The sequence below is a fragment of the Oncorhynchus tshawytscha genome, linkage group LG14 (assembly GCF_018296145.1).
Source record: "Oncorhynchus tshawytscha isolate Ot180627B linkage group LG14, Otsh_v2.0, whole genome shotgun sequence".
Taxonomy (NCBI): domain Eukaryota; kingdom Metazoa; phylum Chordata; class Actinopteri; order Salmoniformes; family Salmonidae; genus Oncorhynchus; species Oncorhynchus tshawytscha.
Window position 1 is genome coordinate 11,870,089 of NC_056442.1, and position 21,847 is coordinate 11,891,935.

The 21,847-nt window shown below is 45.8% G+C and overlaps 1 protein-coding gene across 1 annotated transcript in view; it reads left to right on the forward strand.

Moving 5' to 3' along the window:
• Nucleotides 1-4,766: 4,766 nt before the first annotated feature.
• sh3bp4a (SH3-domain binding protein 4a) overlaps nucleotides 4,767-21,847 on the forward strand; it is a 28,967-nt gene continuing 11,886 nt past the window's right edge. The window contains exons 1-3 of the mRNA XM_024426087.2: nucleotides 4,767-4,913; nucleotides 18,011-18,229; nucleotides 18,362-20,769. Of these exons, the coding sequence (XP_024281855.1) occupies nucleotides 18,106-18,229; nucleotides 18,362-20,769 (2,532 nt within the window). The 5' untranslated portion in view covers nucleotides 4,767-4,913; nucleotides 18,011-18,105. The remainder of the gene's footprint in view (nucleotides 4,914-18,010; nucleotides 18,230-18,361; nucleotides 20,770-21,847) is intronic.

The window sequence follows — 21,847 nt, forward strand, 5'->3', positions numbered from 1 at the left end:
TCTACAAGACCCTGCTAGGTAAAGTCCCCCCTTATCTCAGCTCGCTGGTCACCTTAGCAGCACCCACCTGTAGCACGCGCTCCAGCAGGTATATCTCTCTGGTCACCCCCAAAACCAATTATTCCTTTGGCCGCCTCTCCTTCCAGTTCTCTGCTGCCAATGACTGGAACGAACCACAAAAATCTCTGAAACTGGAAACACTTATCTCCCTCACTAGCTTTAAGCACCAGCTGTCAGAGCAGCTCACAGATTACTGCACCTGTACATATCCCATCTATAATTTAGCCCAAACAACTACCTCTTCCACTACTGTATTTATTTATTTTGCTCCTTTTCATCCCATTATTTTTATTTCTACTTTGCACATTCTTCCACTGCAAATCTACTATTCCAGTGTTTTACTTGCTATATTGTATTTACTTCGCCACCATGGCCTTTACTTCGCCACCATGGCCTTTTTTTGCCTTTACCTCCCTTATCTCACCTCATTTGCTCACATCGTATATAGACTTCTTTTACTACTGTATTATTGACTGTGTTTGTTTTACTTCGTGTGTAACTCTGTGGTGTTGTATGCGTCGAACTGCTTTGCTTTATCTTGGCCAGGTCGCAATTGTAAATGAGAACTTGTCCTCAACTTGCCTACCTGGTTAAATAATGTTTAAATAAAAATAAATAAATACATAAATGTGTGTGCGTGCGACTTGTGTGTGTGTGTGCGTGCGTGTCCATGCCAGAGGGCAAGTCCGCTGATTAAATGAGTCCATGCACATGCTCCATCTTGTCCACTTGAGCAAATAAGCTGTGTTTTGTCGTTGTCCTACGTATGATGAATACCATGGGAGTGAACCCTAATTGATAGCTGCCTGCCTTCCCTATCTAATGAAGCAAAGGCATACCGATTGATTGATATGTCCCAAATGGCACCCAATAACCTACATAGTAAACTTATTTTGACCAGAGCTCTACGAGCCTCGGTCAAAAGTAGTGCGCTACATAGGGAATAGGACTCAGCACTCTGTCAAACCGCTCATTTAGTAACGATTTTCTCACCACTCCATGTTTATTTGGTGAATCTACTCTATTGTGTGATGTTTGATGTCACCAATAAATGCATATATTCCAAGATGTTATCTTGTTTGTTATGCTGTTAGCGTACCCGAGACGTTGACGCCGAACCCCCCTGCACCTCTCTGATTCAGAGGGGTTGTTGGGTTTAACGCGAAAGACACATTTCGATCGAATGCATTCACTTGTGCAACTGACTAGTTATCCCCCTTTCCCTAGTGTGAGGCTCAGACAGCTATTCCATGTCTTTGACTGATCTCACTAGCAACAGAGCGCGGAACAGTGGTGTCGTCAATTAAAAGTGAATGCACAGGTTGTGTCTGTTTGCTGCTCATTATTAGTTCTCCCAGGTATTGCTGTGTTGCAATGAATGTCAAATTACCTCCACCATTGAATGTCTCTGTGTCACGTTCTGACCTTTATTTCCTTTGTTTGGTCTTTATTTAGTATGGTCAGGGCGTGAGTTGGGGTGGGCAGTCTATGTTTGTTTTTCTATGTTTGGTTTCTGTTTCGGCCTAGTATGGTTCTCAATCAGAGGCAGGTGTCATTAGTTGTCTTTGATTCAGAATCATACTTAGGTAGCTTGGGTTTCACTGTTGAGTTGTGGGTGTTTGTTTCCGTGTGAGTGTTTGTTGCCACACGGTACTGTTTCGGTTTTTGTTCATGTTCGCGTTTATTGTTTTGTATTTCATAGTGTTCTGTTTATATCTTAAAATAAACGTTATGGACACTTACCACGCTGCGCATCAGTCCTCCGATCATTCTCGCTACTCCTCCATGCCTTTACAGAAACACCCACCAACAAAGGACCAAACAGCGTGGTAACAGGCAGCAGCAGCAGGAGAGGCAGCGATACCTGGAGAGATGGACTTGGGAGGAGATTCTGGATGGTAAAGGACCCTGGGAACAGCCAGGGAAATATCGCCGCCCCAAAGCAGAGCTGGAGGCAGCGAAAGCAGAGAGTCGGCATTATGAGGAGCTAGCACGGCAGCGCGGCTGGAAGCCCGAGAGGCAGCCCCAAAAAATTATTGGGAGGGGGCACACGGGGAGTGTGGCGAAGCCAGGTAGGAGACCTGCGCCAACTTCCCGTACTTACCGTAGAGAGAGAGGGACCGGGCAGGCACCAGGGCTAGAGTGTGCATCGAGCCAGGTGCCATGAAGCCGGCTCTACGCATCTGGTCTCCAGTGCGTCTCCTTGGGCCGGCATACATGGCACCAGCCTTACGCATGGTGTCCCCGGTTCGCCAGCACAGCCCAGTGCGGGCTATTCCACCTCGCCGCACTGGCCTGGCTACGGGGAGCATTCAACCAGGTAAGGTTGGGCAGGCTCGGTGCTCAAGAGCTCCAGTGCGCCTGCACGGTCCGGTCTACCCAGTGCCACCTCCACGCACCAGCCCTCCTGTGGCAGCCCCCCTCTCCCTCTTCTACCTACAGGTGTTCCCGCCTGTCCAGCGCTGCTAGAGCCTTCCTCCTCTCTAGCGCTGCCAGAGTCTCCCGTCTGTCCTGAGCCGCCAGAGTCTCCCATCTGTCTTGAGCCGTCAGAGTCTCCCGTCTGTCCTGAGCTGCCGGAGTCTCCCGTCTGTCCTGAGCCGCCGGAGTCTCCCGTCTCTCCTGAGTCGCCGGAGTCTCCTGTCTGTCCTGAGCCACCAGTCTCCCGTCTGTCTTGAGCCGCCAGAGTCTCCCGTCTGTCCTGAGCCGCCAGAGTCTCCCGTCTGTCCTGAGCCGCCAGAGTCTCCCGTCTGTCCTGAGCCACCAGAGCCGCCAGTCTGTCCTGAGCCGCCAGAGCCGCCAGTTAGCCAGGAGCCGCCAGAGCCGCCAGTCTGCCAGGAGCCGCCAGTCTGCCAGGAGCCGCCAATCAGCCAGGATCCGCCAGAGCCGCCAGTAGGCCAAGATCCGCCAGATCCGCCAGTCTGCCAGGATCCGCCAGATCCGCCAGTCAGCCAGGATCCACCAGAGTCGCCAGTCAGCCAGGATCCGCCAGAGCCGCCAGTCAGTCAGGATCTGCCAGAGTCGTCAGCCAGTCCATAGCTGCCCTTCAGTCCGGAGCTGCCCCTCAGTCCAGAGCTGCCCCTCAGTCCAGAGCTGCCCCTCAGTCCAGTGGGGCCCTTTAGTAGGGTTGCCAGTCCTAGGTTGGCGGCGAGGGTCGCCATTCCTAGGAGACCACAAAAGCGGACTAAGACTATGGTGGAGTGGGGTCTACGTCCAGCGCCAGAGCTGCCACCATGGACAGACGCCCACTCAGACCCTCCCCTATAGGTTTAGGTGTGCGGCCAGGAGTCCGCACCTTTGGGGGAGGGGGGTACTGTCACACCCTGACCTTAGTATTCTTTGTTTTCCTTGTTATTTTGGTTAGGTCAGGGTGTGACTTGGGCGATGTATGTTTTACCTTGTCTAGGGGTTTTGTATGTTTATGGGGCTGTTTCCTTTCTAGGTAAATTGTATGTCTATGGTTGCCTAGATTGGTTCTCAATTAGAGGCAGCTGTCTATCGTTGTCTCTGATTGGGAATCATATTTAGACAGCCATATTATGTGGGTACTTTGTGGGTGATTGTCTATGTCTATGTTAGTTGCTTGTGTCAGCACAGTTCTTATTATATCTTCACGGTCGTTATTCGTTTATTGTTTTGTATTCCGTGTTCAGTGCTTTCTTTAATTAAAACATCATGAACACATACCACGCTGCATTTTGGTCCGCTTCTTACGACGATCGTGACAGGCAAGGACTAAGGATAAAAATACAATAACTAGAGCTAAGAACCGGCAAAATCCTAGAGGAAAACCTTATTCAGTCTGCTTTCCAACAGACACTGGGAGACAAATTCACCTTTCAGCAGGACAAGCAGGACAAAACTCAAGGCCCAATATCTACTGGGGTTGCTTACCAAGACAGCGTTGAATGTTTCTGAGTGGCCTAGTTACAGTTTTGACTTAAATCGACTTGAAAATCTATGCGAAGACTTGAAAATGGCTGTCTAGCAGTGAAATATTAATTTAAAAAAATACATTTTAAATAGTAGTGTGAAAATATTGTACAATCCAGGTGTTCAAAGCTCTTAAAGACTTAATCGCTGCCAAAGGTGGTTCTTACATGCATTGACTCAGGGGTGTGAATACTTATGTAAAGAAAAACATGTTTTCTATATTCAACATTTTTTGGTATTGTAATTTAATCAATTTTAAATTCAAGCTGCAACACAACAACATGTGGAATAAGCCAAGGTGTATGAATACTTTCTGAAACTGATACTTTCTGCACTGTATGTGACGTAGTAGGCAATTTTCAGCTTTTTACTCGTGAGCACTACCTTCAGAACTACTGGCTCAAAGGTATACAACACTGAAATCAATAGGGATTATCAACCACCAAAACCACACAAGATTCCAAAGAGAATTGTATTAGTCTTTCTCTCTGTCTCTCTGTCTATCTGTCTGTCTCTCTCTCTGATGTAGCCTCGTAGGAACAATGAGTTATTATAAAGTTGTTACACAAAAAATAATTACACAACAATAACGATATTAGGATCAATGATGACATTGAGCATACTATTAAATAGTAACTTATTTATAGCTCCAATCAGCATCATTACAGATTCAGAGACTATACGATTAAATGTTGATTAATTCGTTTAGCCTCGGTTTCCAGTGTCCACCCCCTTGATGACGTCGGCGATCTCCAAGCCCCAGTTTGAGCAGAGCACTTTACAGAGCGAGTACTCTTGTAAGGGAGCTGTAAAAGAGCAACGTCCGAAGCCAGTTCCCGAAGTTTCGGATACGTTTTGGGACGTGGTCAACATTTTGGTTAGGTTTTCAACATTTTGATTAGGTGTTCACAAGCCCTTGTAAGGTATGTCAAGCTTCTGAACTATTTTACGTTTCGTTAAACGAGATGCCAACATACAGTAGGCCTATGTATGATAACCCATTAATTGATGAAGCACACAAGTCATCGTATTGGGTTTCGGATACTTTCTGAAGTCATGTCTTACTTATCGTATCCATTACATAATGTGCAAATGGTTGTATTCATGTGAAATTAATTTAGAAGTATTTACCATACTGCTGAATAGTATTTTATGAAACTGTTGTTTGAATATCGCAAATAGTCATAACTGACACCTCATACCTCACCGTTGACCATGTGTTGCCTCCTACCACAAGAGCTCATGCTTTGAAACAATGTGGAGAGTGTTGCCAAATCATTCATTTTCATCAGCAGCATCATCGCAATTAACATCACCTATATAATATTACTACTATAACATAGTATATAAATATATAACTATAGAAACCATCATCATACTCATCTTTCTCTTGTTACATGTTCTCCTCTTCCTCCATTCTTTATTAGCAGAACATATATCACGTTTGTTGTAATAATGAAGGGATATGCTCCTAAATAACACTCATTCATTTCAAGGAGAAATAGAAAGTAATGAATGATGAGATATTCCATCTTATAACATTCATTAACCCTTTACTGCAGTGGGCTAAATCAGGGTTGGTAGTCTTAAACAAATCTACTTTGAAACAAAAGTATACACCTCACACACATGGTTATGGGCTTAAAAAAAGAAGACATGTACCATGTCAGATATAGAGTTGAAATGTATTGAATTTTGATTTTGCATCCCAATATTACACTTTATATACATCACAGAAGACTGAAACATAACAAAACCGTTTGACATAAAAATGCTAGATTTCCAGCTGTTTAAAAAAAAAAAAAGTTTATTAATTATGAAAAATATTTACAACATTTCACCCATGAGGCCACTGGTCATTTGACTGCAGGAAAGGGCTACGCTAATTGGAGTCTTTTAATACCGTTTTTTATTTGTTTGACAGAAAATGGTTTTGAAGCCAGGCCATTTGTCTTCAGTATTATTTTGGTAATTACATATTCATAGTGTGTGTGTGTGTGTGTGTTTTGTGTGTGGCAGCAGAACAGCATTGTTGTTGTTCTTGGGAGGCCCTTATTGCCTTTCTCCCAGACTGCATTAGAAGTGGATCAGAGCTTGGGACTGAGACGGGAACGTGGGTAGCTGCCTGCCTGGGTAGTGAGAGGATTTTAGGCTTATCAGATGACCTTATTCACAAGGGATGCATTCCCAAATAGCACCCTATTCCCTATATAGTGCACTACTTTTGACTGTGCACTTCATCGGGAATAGGGTGCCATTAGGGATTCAAGCCAAAGGCTCAGGGGGTGTTGGGAGAACATGCAGCGCTCACTCACATTTGACATGCCCATCACGCTTACCCTTTACTGTTGTCACTCAACATTGTGGGCCTTTGACTCAAATGAATGTATCAGACTGTCATATGCCGGTCCTTCCCAAGCATAGTTATTATTACATGAAATGAAATACCTTGCACCCCATTATATCAAAGTGATTCAAAATCCTTGTTGATAAACCTGTGACGGGTGCAAAAATAAATGATCACAATAACATAGTAACGGCACCTTTCTTGACTCTCGTGACTTTATTAAAGGCAGTTGAATGCTACAGTATGCAGCTTAGCTCTGCCGTCTTGCTGTGTGACATCAGACATCGTTCCATTTCCTGGTTGAGATGATTTAAACCAGAGGGTTTGGGGGATTCTAAGTTACAGCAGGAATGTGAGCTGAGAGGTACTCTGCTGTAGGAGACCGGAGACCTGCCTGTTGTTGGTCTGTTTCCCATCAGAGAAGCATTTCCTCTCGTCTTGTCCTCCTCTCTTCTTCTCTTCTTCACTGCATCTCTTCCTTCTTGTTTTCTTCTCTTCCTCATCTTCTTAATTAATGTGGCGAGAAAGAGGAATACGAGGGTTTTGGTTTCACAAGTAATAAGAGAGAAAAAGCTTAATATCGTTTTTCTAGCAAGTCTATATGTTTGGTTACCAAAACAACTACTATAGCTATCTTATAAACTTGCTAGCTATTTCAGTGGATGTTGAATCCATTTGTATCCTCAAATGAACACATTTTTAGCGTTCTCTGGAAAATAATGCAACTTCCTAGCGCGTCGTGCAAAACACCTTCCACGTCGGTTATTATTTTCCATAGAACTCATAGCCCCTCGTTGATTTACCCTTACGTACAGTCTGTATGTAAACAGAAACTATCAGAGCACTTGAGCAGGATATAAACTCTATTGCGCTAAAACTGCTCACTCAGAATGACCCTGGTCTGGACAGAACTTTACAGAACAAAATACATAACCTGGGGTTATTCCTATATGAGAGGGTGAAAGGGGCCTTGGTCAGGTCTCGTTTTGCTACTCTCAGGGACATGGTATGACAAAATATCCTAGCGCGTAAAAATAAATAAATTGGAACAGCCGGTAGGGAGTTTGACCTCCCAATATAGGTGATTTTAACATTGAAATGATCTTCCTCTTCTCCTCTTCACTTTTTCTCCTGCCTTCTCAGAGCTGTAAAGAGCAAACAGTGTCATAGTCCTCAATCCAGCCTTCCCATTAAAGGCTTTAGGTAGCCTAGCGGTTAGAGCGTTTGGCTGGTAACCGAAAGGTAGCTGATTTGAATGCCCAAGCTGAAAAATCTGTTGATGTTCCCCTTGAGTAACGCACTTAATCCTAATTGTTTCAGGGGCTGTTGATAATGGCTGACCCTGGTTGACCCACTCTCAGGGGGAGTTGAGATATGCAAAAATAGAATGTCACATGTGTATAATACACACTTGTACATGTGTGAAACAAGACCAATATATATTTGTATTATTAGGGCTGGGAGAGGCTTGGGACCTCACAATATGATATTAACAGAATACTTTGGTGCCGACAAGATATGTATTGCGATTCTATATGTATTGTGATTTGATACTATGATTGTATTGCGATTCAATGTTCCAAACATATGTCTGTTGCAGAGGGACAAGAGAGAGCCATGAGAAAGCAAGTTTTGAACTGTCATGGCAATATAAGTGCTGAAAACAAATGGTCTTCCTGTTTAAAAAGAAGATGGAGAACAAGCTATGAATGAAATATTTTTTGGTGCAGGACAGGTACAGCCAACTAGCGCAAAAATAATATTGCAATATTGTCCAAACAATACCATACGATATATACAATAGCCCAATATGTAACTGCATAGATTTTTCCCCCATCACTAATTATTATTTACCAGGCTACAGCACAATAACCTCTAAATAAACATCTACATGATTTTCTATGTTTGGTACACAGAGTAAAATATAATTGAGGGAGAGGTTTGGGAGGGGCACATTACGATTACCTATTACTGTCTCATTGGAGTTTCCTTGGAAGCTTGTCTCCCTTCTCTGCTAGTTTGTCTGGTGCAGTACAGTATAATGATGCACACACATATGCTACACTCTCTCTTGCTCTCTCTCCCTCTCTAGCTCGTTCTCTCGCTCTCTCGCTCTCTCTTGCTCGCTCTCTCTCTCTTGCTCGTTCTCTCGCTCTCTCTCTTGCTCGTTCTCTCGCTTGTTCTCTCGCTCTCTCTTGCTTGTTCTCTCTTGCTCTCTTGCTCGTTCTCTCGCTCTCTCTTACTCGTTCTCTTCCTCGGTGTCTTGCTCTCTTCCTCATTCTCTCTCTCTTGCTCGTTCCCTTGCAAGTTCTCTCGCTCTCTTGCTCATTCTCTCGCTCTCTTGCTCATTCTCTCGCTCTCTAGCTCTTTCTCTTGCTCATTCTCTTGCTCTCTTTCTCTCACTCTCTTGTTTGTTCTCTCACTCTCTTGCTTGTTCTCTTGCTCTCTTGTTTGTTCTCTCACTCTCTTGCTTGTTCTCTCGCTCTCTTGCTTGTTCTCTCGCTCTCTTGCTCGTTCTCTCGCTCTCTCTTGCTTGTTCTTTCGCTCTCTTGCTTGTTCTCTCGCTCTCTTGCTCGTTCTCTCGCTCTCGCTTTCTCGTTCTTTTGCTCGCTCTCTTGCTCTCACTCTCTTGCTTGTTCTCTCGCTCTCTTGCTTGTTCTCTCGCTCTCTTGCTTGTTCTCTCGCTCTCTTGCTTGTTCTCTCGCTCTATTGCTTGTTCTCTCGCTCTCTTGCTTGTTCTCTCACTCTCTTGCTCTCGCTCTTTGCTTGTTCTCTCTCACTCTCTTGTTCTCTCGCTCTCTTGTTCTTGTTCTCTCGCTCTCTTGCTTGTTCTCTCACTCTCTTGCTTGCTCTCTTGCTTGTTCTCTCGCTCTCTTGCTTGTTCTCTCGCTCTCTTGCTTGTTCTCTCGCTCTCTTGCTTGTTCTCTCGCTTCTCTCGCTCTCGCTTTCTCGTTCTTTTGCTCGCTCTCTTGCTCTCTCTTGCTCTTTCTCACTCTCTTGCTTGTTCTCTCGCTCTCTTGCTTGTTCTCTCGCTCTCATGCTCGTCCTCTCGCTCTCTTGCTCGTTATCTTGCTTGCTTTTTCTCCCTCTTGCTCTCGCTCTCTTGCTCATTCTCTCTCTCTTGCTCTTTCTCTCACTCTCTTGCTCGCACTCTCTCACTCGCTTGCTCGCTCTCTCTCACTCGCTTGCTCGTTCTCTCGCTCTCATGCTCGTCCTCTCGCTTTCTTGCTCGTTATCTTGCTTGCTTTTTCTCCCTCTTGCTCTCGCTCTCTTGCTCATTCTCTCTCTCTTGCTCTTTCTCTCACTCTCTTGCTCGCACTCTCTCACTCTCTTGCTCGCTCTCTCTCACTCGCTTGCTCGTTCTCTTGCTCTCATGCTCATCCTCTTGCTCTCTTGCTCGTTCTCTTGCTCGCTCTCTCTTGCTCTCTTGCTCGTTCTCTCTTGCTCGTTCTCTCGTTCTCTCGCTCTCTCTTGCTCGTTCTCTCGTTCTCTCGCTCTCTCTTGCTTGTTCTCTTGCTCGTTCTCTCGCTCTCTCTTGCTCGTTCTCTCGCTCTCTCTTGCTCGTTCTCTCGCTCGTTCTCTCGCTCTCTTGCTCGTTCTCTCGCTCTCGCTTTCTCGTTCTTTTGCTCGCTCTCTTGCTCTCACTCTCTTGCTTGCTCTTTCTCACTCTCTTGCTTGTTCTCTCGCTCTCTTGCTTGCTCTTTCTCACTCTCTTGCTCGTTCTCTCACTCTTTTTCTTGTCACCTCGTTTTCTCGCTCGTTCTTTTGCTCTTTCTTGCTCGCTCTCATGCTCGTCCTCTCGCTCTCTTGCTCGTTATCTTGCTTGCTTTTTCTCGCTCTTGCTCTCGCTCTCTTGCTCATTCTCCCTCTTGCTCATTCTCTCTCTCTTGCTAATTCTCTCGCTCTCTTGCTCGCACTCTCACTCTCTTGCTCGTTCTCTTGCTTGTTCTCTTGCTCTCATGCTCTTCCTCTTGCTCTCTTGCTCGTTCTCTTGCTCTCTTGCGCGTTCTCTCGGTTTCTTGCTCGTTCTCTTGCTTGCTCTCTTGCTCATTCTCTTGCTCTCTCACTCATTCTCTCATTCTCTTGCTCATTCTCTTTCTCTCTTGCTCATTCTCATTCTCTTGCTCATTCTCTTGCTCTCTTGCTCGTTCCCTTGCAAGTTCTCTCGCTCTCTTGCTCATTCTCTCATTCTCTCGCTCTCTAGCTCTTTCTCTTGCTCATTCTCTTGCTCTCTTTCTCTCACTCTCTTGCTTGTTCTCTCGCTCTCTTGCTTGTTCTCTCGCTCTCTTGCTTGTTCTCTCGCGCTCTTGCTTGTTCTCTCGCTCTCTTGCTTGTTACCTCGCTCTCTTGCTCGTTCTCTCGCTTTCTCGTTCTTTGCTCGCTCTCTTGCTCTCACTCTCTTGCTTGCTCTTTCTCACTCTCTTGCTTGTTCTCTCGCTCTCTTGCTTGTTCTCTCGCTCTATTGTTTGTTCTCTCGCTCTCTTGCTTGTTCTCTCGCTCTCTTGCTTGTTCTTTCGCTCTCTTGCTTGTTGTCTCGCTCTCTTGCTCGTTCTCTCGCTCTCGCTTTCTCGTTCTTTTGCTCGCTCTCTTGCTCTCTCTTGCTCTTTCTCACTCTCTTGCTTGTTCTCTCGCTCTCTTGCTTGTTCTCTCGCTCTCATGCTCGTCCTCTCGCTCTCTTGCTCGTTATCTTGCTTGCTTTTTCTCCCTCTTGCTCTCACTCTCTTGCTCATTCTCTCTCTCTTGCTCTTTCTCTCGCTCTCTTGCTCGCTCTCTCTCACTCGCTTGCTCGTTCTCTTGCTCTCATGCTCGTCCTCTTGCTCTCTTGCTCGTTCTCTTGCTCGCTCTCTCTTGCTTGTTCTCTCTTGCTCTCTTGCTCGTTCTCTCTTGCTCGTTCTCTCGTTCTCTTGCTCTCTCTTACTCGTTCTCTTGCTCGGTTTCTTGCTCTCTTCCTCATTCTCTCGCTCTCTTGCTCGTTCCCTTGCGCGTTCTCTCCGCTCATTCTCTCGCTCTCTTGCTCATTCTCTCGCTCTCTAGCTCTTTCTCTTGCTCATTCTCTTGCTCTCTTTCTCTCACTCTCTTGCTTGTTCTCTCGCTCTTGCTTGTTCTTTCGCTCTCTTGCTTGTTCTCTTGCTCGTTCTCTCGCTCTCTCTTGCTCGTTCTCTCGCTCTCTCTTGCTCGTTCTCTCGCTCGTTCTCTCGCTCTCTTGCTCGTTCTCTCGCTCTCGCTTTCTCGTTCTTTTGCTCGCTCTCTTGCTCTCACTCTCTTGCTTGCTCTTTCTCACTCTCTTGCTTGTTCTCTCGCTCTCTTGCTTGTTCTCTCGCTCTCTTGCTCGTTCTCTCACTCTTTTTCTTGTCACCTCGTTTTCTCGCTCGTTCTTTTGCTCTTTCTTGCTCGCTCTCATGCTCGTCCTCTCGCTCTCTTGCTCGTTATCTTGCTTTCTTTTTCTCGCTCTTGCTCTCGCTCTCTTGCTCATTCTCTCTCTCTTGCTAATTCTCTCGCTCTCTTGCTCGCACTCTCACTCTCTTGCTCGTTCTCTTGCTTGTTCTCTTGCTCTCATGCTCGTCCTCTTGCTCTCTTGCTTGTTCTCTCGCTCTCTTGCGCGTTCTCTCGGTTTCTTGCTCGTTCTCTTGCTTGCTCTCTTGCTCATTCTCTTGCTCTCTCACTCATTCTCTCGTTCTCTTGTTCATTCTCTTTCTCTCTTGCTCATTCTCTTGCTCTCTTGCTCATTCTCTTGCTCTATTGCTCGTTCCTTGCAAGTTCTCTCGCTCTCTTGCTCATTCTCTCATTCTCTCGCTCTCTAGCTCTTTCTCTTGCTCATTCTCTTGCTCTCTTTCTCTCACTCTCTTGCTTGTTCTCTCGCTCTCTCTTGCTTGTTCTCTCGCTCTCTTGTTTGTTCTCTCGCTCTCTTGCTCATTCTTTCGCTCTCTTGCTTGTTCTCTCGCTCTCTTGCTTGTTCTCTCGCTCTCTTGCTTGTTCTCTCGCTCTCTCTTGCTCGTTCTTTCGCTCTCTTGCTTGTTACCTCGCTCTCTTGCTCGTTCTCTCGCTCTCGCTTTCTCGTTCTTTTGCTCGCTCTCTTGCTCTCACTCTCTTGCTTGCTCTTTCTCACTCTCTTGCTTGTTCTCTCGCTCTCTTGCTTGTTCTCTCGCTCTATTGTTTGTTCTCTCGCTCTCTTGCTTGTTCTCTCGCTCTCTTGCTTGTTCTCTCGCTCTCTTGCTTGTTCTCTCGCTCTCTTGCTTGTTCTCTCGCTCTATTGTTTGTTCTCTCGCTCTCTTGCTTGTTCTCTCGCTTTTGCTTGTTCTCTCGCTCTCTTGCTTGTTCTCTCGCTCTCGTTTTCTCGTTCTTTTGCTCGCTCTCTTGCTCTCTCTTGCTCTTTCTCACTCTTGCTTGTTCTCTCGCTCTATTGTTTGTTCTCTCGCTCTCTTGCTTGTTCTCTCGCTCTCTTGCTTGTTCTCTTGCTCTCGCTCTCTTGCTCTCGCTCTCTTGCTTGTTCTCTCTTGCTTGCTCTCGCTCTCTTGCTTGTTCTCTCGCTCTATTGTTTGTTCTCTCGCTCTCTTGCTTGTTCTCTCGCTCTCTTGCTTGTTCTCTCGCTCTCTTGCTTGTTCTCTCGCTCTCTTGCTTGTTCTCTCGCTCTCGTTTTCTCGTTCTTTTGCTCGCTCTCTTGCTCTCTCTTGCTCTTTCTCACTCTCTTGCTTGTTCTCTCGCTCTTGCTTGTTCTCTCGCTCTAATGCTCGCCCTATCGCTCTCTTGCTCGTTATCTTGCTTGCTTTTTCTCCCTCTTGCTCGCTCTCTCTCACTCGCTTGCTCGTTCTCTTGCTCTCATGCTCGTCCTCTTGCTCTCTTGCTCGTTCTCTTGCTCGCTCTCTCTTGCTTGTTCTCTCTTGCTCTCTTGCGCGTTCTCTCCGCTCATTCTCTCGCTCTCTTGCTCATTCTCTCGCTCTCTTGCTCATTCTCTCGCTCTCTAGCTCTTTCTCTTGCTCATTCTCTTGCTCTCTTTCTCTCACTCTCTTGCTTGTTCTCTCGCTCTTGCTTGTTCTTTCGCTCTCTTGCTTGTTCTCTCGCTCTCTCTTGCTCGTTCTCTCGCTCGTTCTCTCGCTCTCTTGCTCGTTCTCTCGCTCTCGCTTTCTCGTTCTTTTGCTCGCTCTCTTGCTCTCACTCTCTTGCTTGCTCTTTCTCACTCTCTTGCTTGTTCTCTCGCTCTCTTGCTTGCTCTTTCTCACTCTCTTGCTCGTTCTCTCACTCTTTTTCTTGTCACCTCGTTTTCTCGCTCGTTCTTTTGCTCTTTCTTGCTCGCTCTCATGCTCGTCCTCTCGCTCTCTTGCTCGTTATCTTGCTTGCTTTTTCTCGCTCTTGCTCTCGCTCTCTTGCTCATTCTCCCTCTTGCTCATTCTCTCTCTCTTGCTAATTCTCTCGCTCTCTTGCTCATTCTCTTGCTCGTTCTCTTGCTCATTCTCTTGCTCTCTTGCTCATTCTCTTGCTCTCTTGCTCATTCTCTTGCTCTCTTGCTCATTCTCTTGCTCTCTTGAGCTCATTCTCTTGCTCAATCTCTCACTCTCTTGCTCGTTCTCTCGCTCGGTTTCTCGCTCTCTTGCTCATTCTCTCGCTCTCTTGCTGGTTCTCTTGCTGCTCTCTTGCTCATTCTCTCGCTCTCTAGCTCTCTCTTGAGCTCATTCTCTTGCTCGTTCTCTCGCTTTCTCTCACTCTCTTGCTCGTTCTCTCGATTGTTCTCTCACTCTCTTGCTCATTCTCTCGCTCTCTCTTGCTTTCTTGCTCAGTCTCTCGCTCTCTCTTGCTCATTCTTTTGCTCTCTCTTGCTCGTCCTCTTGCTCTCATTCTTGCTCGTTCTCTTGCTTGCTCTTTCTCGCTCTCACTCTTTTGCTCTTTTTCACTCTCTTGATCATTCTCTCTCTCTTGCTCGCTCTCTCTTGCTCATTCTCTCTCTCTTGCTCATTCTCGCGTTCTTGCTCATTCTCTCGCTCTCTCTTGCTCATTCTCTCGCTCTCTCTTGCTCATTCTCTTGCTCTCTTGCTCGGTTTCTCGTTCTCTCGCTCTCTCTTGCTCATTCTCTCGCTCGCTCTCTCTTTCTCGTTTTCTTGCTGTCTCTTGCTTGTTCTCTCTTGCTCACTCTCTCTTTCTTGCTCATTCTCTCGCTGTCTCGCTCTGTTGCTCGTTCTTTTGCTCTCTTGCTCGTTCTCATTCTCTCGCTCTCTTGCTCTCTTGCTTGTCCTCTCGCTCTTTTGCTCGTTCTCTCTCGCTCTCTCTTGCTCACTCTTCCTCTCGCTCTTTTGTTCTTCCCCTCGCTCTCTCTTGCTCGTTCTCTCTCTCCCTCTCTCGCTCTCTTGCTCGTTCTCTTGCTCTCTTGCTCATCTCTCTCTTGCTCTTTTGCTCTAGCTCCCTTGCTCTCGCTCTCTTGCTTGTCCTCTCTCTCTTGCTCGTTCTCTAGCTCGTTCTCTTGCTCACTCTCTTGCTCATTCTCTCGCTGTTTTGCTCTCTCTTGCTCTCACGCTTGATCGCTCTCTTGCTCGTTCTCTCACTCTCTTGCTCGTTCTCTCACTCTCTTGCTCGTTCTCTCACTCTCTCTTGCTCGTTCTCTCACTCTCTCGCTCTCTCTCGCTCGCTCTCTTGCTCATTCTGTCTCTCTTGCTCAGTCTCTCCCTCTCTTTCTTGCTCATTCTCTCACTCTTGCTAATTCACTCGCTCTTGTTCTTGCTCTCTTGCTCATTCTCTCGCTCTCTTGCTCATTCTTTCTTTCTTTCTTTCTCTCTCTTGCTCGCTCTCATTCTCTTGCTCATTCTCTCTCTTTCTCGCCCTCTTGCTCATTCTCGCTCTCTTGCTCTCTTCCTCATTCTCGCTCTCTTGCTCATTCTCGCTCTCTTTCTTGCTCACTCTCTCTCACACACACACACCCACCCACCAAGTGAAACAGTCTGAAGCCCATTAGTTGTCAGATAGTTCCATTAGCTGAGAAACAACTTTAGTTAATTATGATGTTGTGTCACTGTGTTGGAAATACATTTAATAATCGGTGTTTGAGCTTCCTGGAAGGCTGCTTTCTTAAAGAACTCATTTATCCTTCCCTCGCCTAAGGCATGACTTCAATATCAGACTCCTATAGTTCTCTTATTAGTTGTTTCCAGGGAGAAAATTAATTCATGAACTAATGCTAATGAATGCAAATTATTTAGCGGTTGACTACCATACCCATGTCTTCTTGTGCAGAGAACTTCTCTACACCAAAGTCTCGGGTGGATATCAATAACATAGTACTGTTGGTTTTAACATTAGAATAGTAGGTCTATGCTGACTAAGGTCTAATGGTGAATGAAGTATAAGTCCTGTTTTACTGCAGTATACTCGTATCCCTCTGTTAGGAACTAAACCCAATTCTGATTTACTTCAACAATGAGCTTTCTGTGGTCTCAAATTAAAGGAACCTACAGACTTATCATTCACGTCTAAGAGTCTCGGAAATAATTCTGATAATTTATTACTTTTTGTATATTGATTAACAGCCTTACTTTTGACAATGTAATTAGCTTGTCAGTGAAGCAGGACAGAATAATGACATTGGCATGAATCATTAAGGTGAAGATATACTTACAAAATGCTAAAAGAGGTTATAAATAGTTTGGAAACCATTCATGTTTGTTTATAGATGAGTTATAAACAGTTGTTACACATCATTTGAAATTGTGTGTACTGTAACTGTTATTGAGAAGGCCTGGTTGTTTTTACATAGACTGTCTTTTTGACAGGCTTCTCATTCCTATAATGACCACAAATATTTCTAGGAGCCAAAGTTGTAGGCATATGGTTAATGTTATTGCTATAAAAATGGGGGACAGAGAATCTTTGAGAAAATACTCAAAAAAGGTAATTAAAGTAGCAAGTCGGTCAGGGATTAGAGAACACTGCTGTGGATTTAATTAAAGTGTGTTAAAGTCTCTGCTCCCTCGCGTGTGTTTACGGAACGGTTTGCTGAAACAATATACCCCCTTCCCGCTTTGTCGGCTAGATTAGATGAGGACCTTCAAAATGTATTGATGGAAATGAGGCCTTTCAGAATGTATTGACGGGAGAACTCGGTGTGTCTCATAAATAATGATGATATTTGATTGCATTTTGGATTGTGATTAACAGCCTTACTTTTGACAACGTAGTTAGCTTGGTGGGGAAAGTTTGGATAATGCTGCACAGCCATGAACTGAATTGAAGATTGAAAGCATCTCGAGAGATCTCGATCTTACGAACATTGAAATAAGATTGAAATAAAGATGTAAAACTTTCCAGTGCACTATGGAAAGCATCTACAGAGACTCAGTCACAAGTGACAAGTGGCTTCTGGTTCCAATTCATCATGTCTGGCTGTGGTATCTGTGGATTAATCTCAGAAAGGATCTCACAGCCAGCGTCTGCTATTTATCTTGGTGCAGAACATCGACTAGCAATCTGACCCGGGTGTTGCATCAAAGTGGATGACAGTCTTTTTTTGTCAGTCGAGCTTTATTGATCCTCACATCCATGGACTGTCACTGTCCCCCGAGCCTAGCTAGCTCCCTGGCAAGGGGGAGGAGAAACAAACAAGTTACATTGAGCCACATATTTTCCTCATGGATTGAGAGTGGGAGTGAAATCTCTCCCTGACATCTCTGGGGACTTTAGTGTCTCTGAACAAAACCTTTTAGCTTTTAGGCCAGGGCTGTAAGGTTCACTGCAATGAGGTGTAGTGTAGCACGCTACCCCTCCTGCTTCCTGTGCGAGAGAAAATGCTGGAATCAAGAACATGGTCTCACTCATATGAAAGTGCTCTCGTCCTGAGCTCAACTGACAGTGTGTTTTGAATTATGGATTGGCTAAATGTGAAATCACGAGAGAGGTCTTTGAGCTAGTTTGTTGTAAATAGGAGAAGCTGTGTGACATGGTACTCCAGCTGTGCGATATTTGCTTGCTCTATACAAATTGCATACATTTGAAATGTTACATGTGATATAAAGTCAAATTACACTAAGTCATGTCCAAATTATTGTCAAGACAATAGCTATGTCAAGGAAGAAACCTATCTGACCTATCTAGTCTGCGCTTACATTTTTACTGAACATTGTACATCTGAGAGGGTTTAAGAAGGGAATGTCCCATGATTTCCTGTATGCCTATACCCCGAGTGATTCACTGTCCCTCCCTGAGGCTTTATTGCTTTCTCAGAATGAGATGGAAAATATGCAATTATCATCTACAACTGCGCACTGAGATACAGAACACAGAATTAGCAAGTGCAGGCATATTGAGGACACCTATGACTGTAAAGTAATTGGAAAGGTGTTAAGATAGCAGAAGACTGACTGGGCACAGACGTCAATTCAACGTCTATTCCACATTAGTTCAATGTAATTTCATTGAAATGACTTTGAAATCATGTTGACTCAACCAGTGTGTGCCCAGTGGGATATGAGTGTCATAAGATGTTAAACTGTCCCATGGCGGGGTGCAATGCTCAAAATGTTTATTCTCTTTACAGGATATTATTTGGCATCTGCTGGAATCTATTCATTTTTTGTCCCTAGCCAAGACTGTCCCCACTTCCTACTGAATCAAACCATGTTGTACATTGTGATGATTGAATTACAGGAATGGCTCAATCACAGCTAATGAAGATGTTCTCATTTTTGTTTCCTTTAGTCTAGATACAATGGAGAGCTGCCAAAGACTGAATATCATAATTGGAGAAATGGAAGAGTAGTAGTGCGACTGCAACTCGGGCAATTCGCACCAAAATGGCGGCCCACCGGATCATCAGAGTGACCAACAGTAACCATGTTCTCCCTCGCTGCAAATCGGAGGGCACGCTCATTGATCTCAATGAAGGGCTCTCTGAGGCTAGCCTTACAGATGTCAAAGGTGAGGATTCAATACTGACTAATGTACCAGACAGTCATTCAGCCATTTAAATATATATTGATTTGAATGCAAATTGAGGATGAATTGAGGATGTTTATGTGAATTTCTGATCTTCCTTTTCTTTTCATGCAGTGCCTTCTTCCAGTGCCTTACGGCTGGACAATTCAGCTTCCTTTGTAACTGCTCATGAAGTAGTCGCCATCAAAGATTACTGCCCATCTAGCTTTACCACTTTAAAGTTTTCCAAAGGTGACCGGCTTTATGTGATGGACACGTCAGGTGGAGAGTGGTGGTATGCCCACAACAACACAGAGATGGGCTACATCCCCTCAGCATACGTCCAGCCCATCAACTGTAGGAACTCATCGCTCAGTGATAGTGGCATGATAGACAATCTAGGGGAGTGTACAGAGGAAGGGGCTAAGGAGTTGGATCTCCTAGGGGAGTGGACAGGGGTGTCCGTTAAGACCACTCCTTATTCGCCTTATTTTAACAGCAATCCCTTCTCCCTCCATACCTCCTCCACCAACCCCTTCATCAACAGTGGTCATCTACATGGTTCTCTGGACCAGAACTGTAATGAGAGGGGAAGGTCCACGGACCTGTTAGTCTTTGACTCCCTGGCCTCCCCAGTCTCCCCTTGGGGACCTAACTCTACCTCCAGGACCACCATGATCAATGGCTTCAGTAGCTGCAACATATTTGACATGATGTCAGCCACCAGCCCCAACCAGGACTTACAGGTTTTACAGACACTGCGAAGGGATAACCCATTCTTCAGGAGCAAGCGATCGTACAGTTTATCGGAGTTGTCCATCCTACAGACACAATCCAACCCCCCCTTGCCTTCTTCCGGGTTCTTCACCGGCCTCAAGGCTCCCTCGCCAGAGCAGTTTCAGAGCAGGGAGGACTTCAGGACTGCGTGGCTAAACCATCGGAAGCTGGCCAGATCTTGCCATGATCTGGACTCTCTGGGGCAGAGCCCTGGTTGGGGACAGACTCAGCCGGTGGAGACCAACATTGTCTGTAAACTAGACAGTCGTGGAGGGGCCGTTCAGCTCCCAGAAACCCAGATCAGCGTCCATGTCCCTGAAGGACACGTGGTTCCTGGAGACACCCAGCAGATCTCCATGAAGGCCCTACTGGACCCTCCACTGGAGCTGAACAATGACCACTGCTCCACAGTCAGCCCAGTGGTGGAAATCAAAGTGTCCAACATGGAGACCAAGTCCTTCATCACTCTGGAGATGACCGTGTCCGTGACGGTGAAGAAAGACAGTGGTCAGGTAGCCGAGGTGCTCTGCGTCCGGAGTGACTGCAAGGAGGGACCCTACATTATCATCCCACATGCTTACCTATACAAGGACACAGTACAAGTCCAGTTGGATAACTTGGAGCCGTGTATGTACGTGGTGGTAGTGGTGCAGGCCCAGCACGTCAACCTTAATACAACTGTATGGGACAATGTGTTGAAGAAAGTCACCCTGGGTGTCTATGGGCCCAAGCACATCCATCCTTCGTTTAAGACAGTCGTGGCCCTATTTGGGCATGACTGTGCCCCTAATACCCTACTGGTGAGTGAGGTGGGGAAGCAGGCCCACTCCTCCCCGCCAGTGGCGCTCACGCTGTGGGGGAAGCATCAGTTTGTCCTGGGTAGGCCCCAGGACCTTCAGGTTGGCCTATACTCCAACATGTCTAACTATATGATTAAGGCTAATGAGCAAACCAGGATGATTCGGGCCTTCCAGGTCAAACTGGGGAAGGTTAGCCGACTCATTTACATGATCACATCCAACAACCCTGAGGACATATCAGACTTCACCTTGCAGGTCCAGGTCAAAGACGGCCTGGATTGTATCCTGGCTCAGTTCTGCGTCCAAACACCGCAACCGCCTCCGAAGAGTGGAGCGCGGAACACTGGCCACAGGCGGTTCCTGAAGAAGAAAGAGGTGGTGGGTAAGATTCTTCTGTCACCTCTGGCCATCACTGCCAAATATCCACAGTTCCAGGAGCGCTGCATCACCAACCTGAAGTTTGGCAAGTTGCTCAAATCTGTGATCAGGCAAAACAAGAGCACATACCTGTTGGAATACAAGAAGGGAGATGTGATCGCCTTGCTGAGCGAGGAGAAAATCAAACTACGAGGACAACTGTGGACCAAAGAGTGGTATATTGGATATTATCAGGGAAAGACCGGTCTTGTTCACGCGAAAAACGTTCTGGTTTTGGGGAAAGTCAAGCCTATTTATTTCTGTGGTCCGGACCTCACAACAACCATGCTAGTGGAGCAGATTCTGAAGCCTTGCAAATTTCTCACATACATCTACGCCTCTGTGAGGACAGTACTCATGGAGAATATAGGGAACTGGAAGACCTTTGCAGACGCACTGGGATATGGGAACTTGCCTTTGTCTTGTTTCTGTCGGACTGAACTGGACAACGAGCCTGAGAAGGTTGCCTCGGTTCTGGAGAAGCTCAAGGAGGACTGCACTAACATGGACATCAAGGAGAGAAAGACCTTCCAGAAGGAACTCATGACAGTACGTTTGTGTGTGTGTGTGTTTGTCTCTCTCTCTCTCTCTCTCTGATGCGTGTGTATGTGTGTTTGGAAACCGCTCGTCATGCATGTTGTACCTCTTAGGCTGTAGAAGCTATTCAAATGTATGGTTCAATACAGAAACCACTTTCTCTGGAAATGGGTAGCGCTTCTGTGTTTATTCCCTATTTTCCATCAGCAGCAGATGTTGACATGGTGTGGAGGCAATGGGCTGTGATGTACTGTGAGATGGGGGGGGGGCTGATATTTTACTGTACTCAGGTTATTCAGTCACATGTGCCTTAGGAGTAGGCCTACTTGTTGGGAGAATAAGCTGTGACTTACAATGCACAAAAACACAGCTACATCACCTCCTTCGGTGCAACTCCCGAGACTGAGACACAAACAGAGACGACAATATCCTGACAGATTCTCCTCAAAGCAGGCAGGGTTGCTGTTGTGACCAAAAGTGTTGACTCATCATGCCTCCTACTTCCTCTCCAGTCACCCTTTTCAAGTTTTAGACAGAAGTGCTTGGTAATGTAACTATACCCCGCATTGCAACAGTTACAAACATGCAACAGTTGTTTGAATTTTGGATCTGTGGAGAAATTGGATCTGTCTGGGAAAGTGAGGTTGATGTCTTTTTCACAATGCTTGCTTATGCAAGCCTCTTATCAGTCAGAGCTAGCATATATCAGTTTATTTTGGTATGAAATATAACAGTTGTTTATGCCAACAATGGTATTTTGATCAAAGGCAGGCTAGAATTCAAGCAAACATTTTTTCTGCCAACAGGCATAATAAGCTGATGTTAGGCTTTAGGTTTGTGCAAATATTGCCACTGCTGGCTACTGTACATACAGTAGACAAAGGGATGAGGATGGATTGGTCTCTGATAACAATGATCCAAGCCCAAAGCCCTCATACTACCCCTCACACACACACACACTATTTATGGTGGACACACAGATCGTTTTACTGTGCCCCTAGCCTGGGAGTAACCTAACATAGCGGGCATAAAAGAAAACACCTGAGTGGAGTTCCCACATCCGGTTTTCAGTGGAAGAGGAAGTTGAATG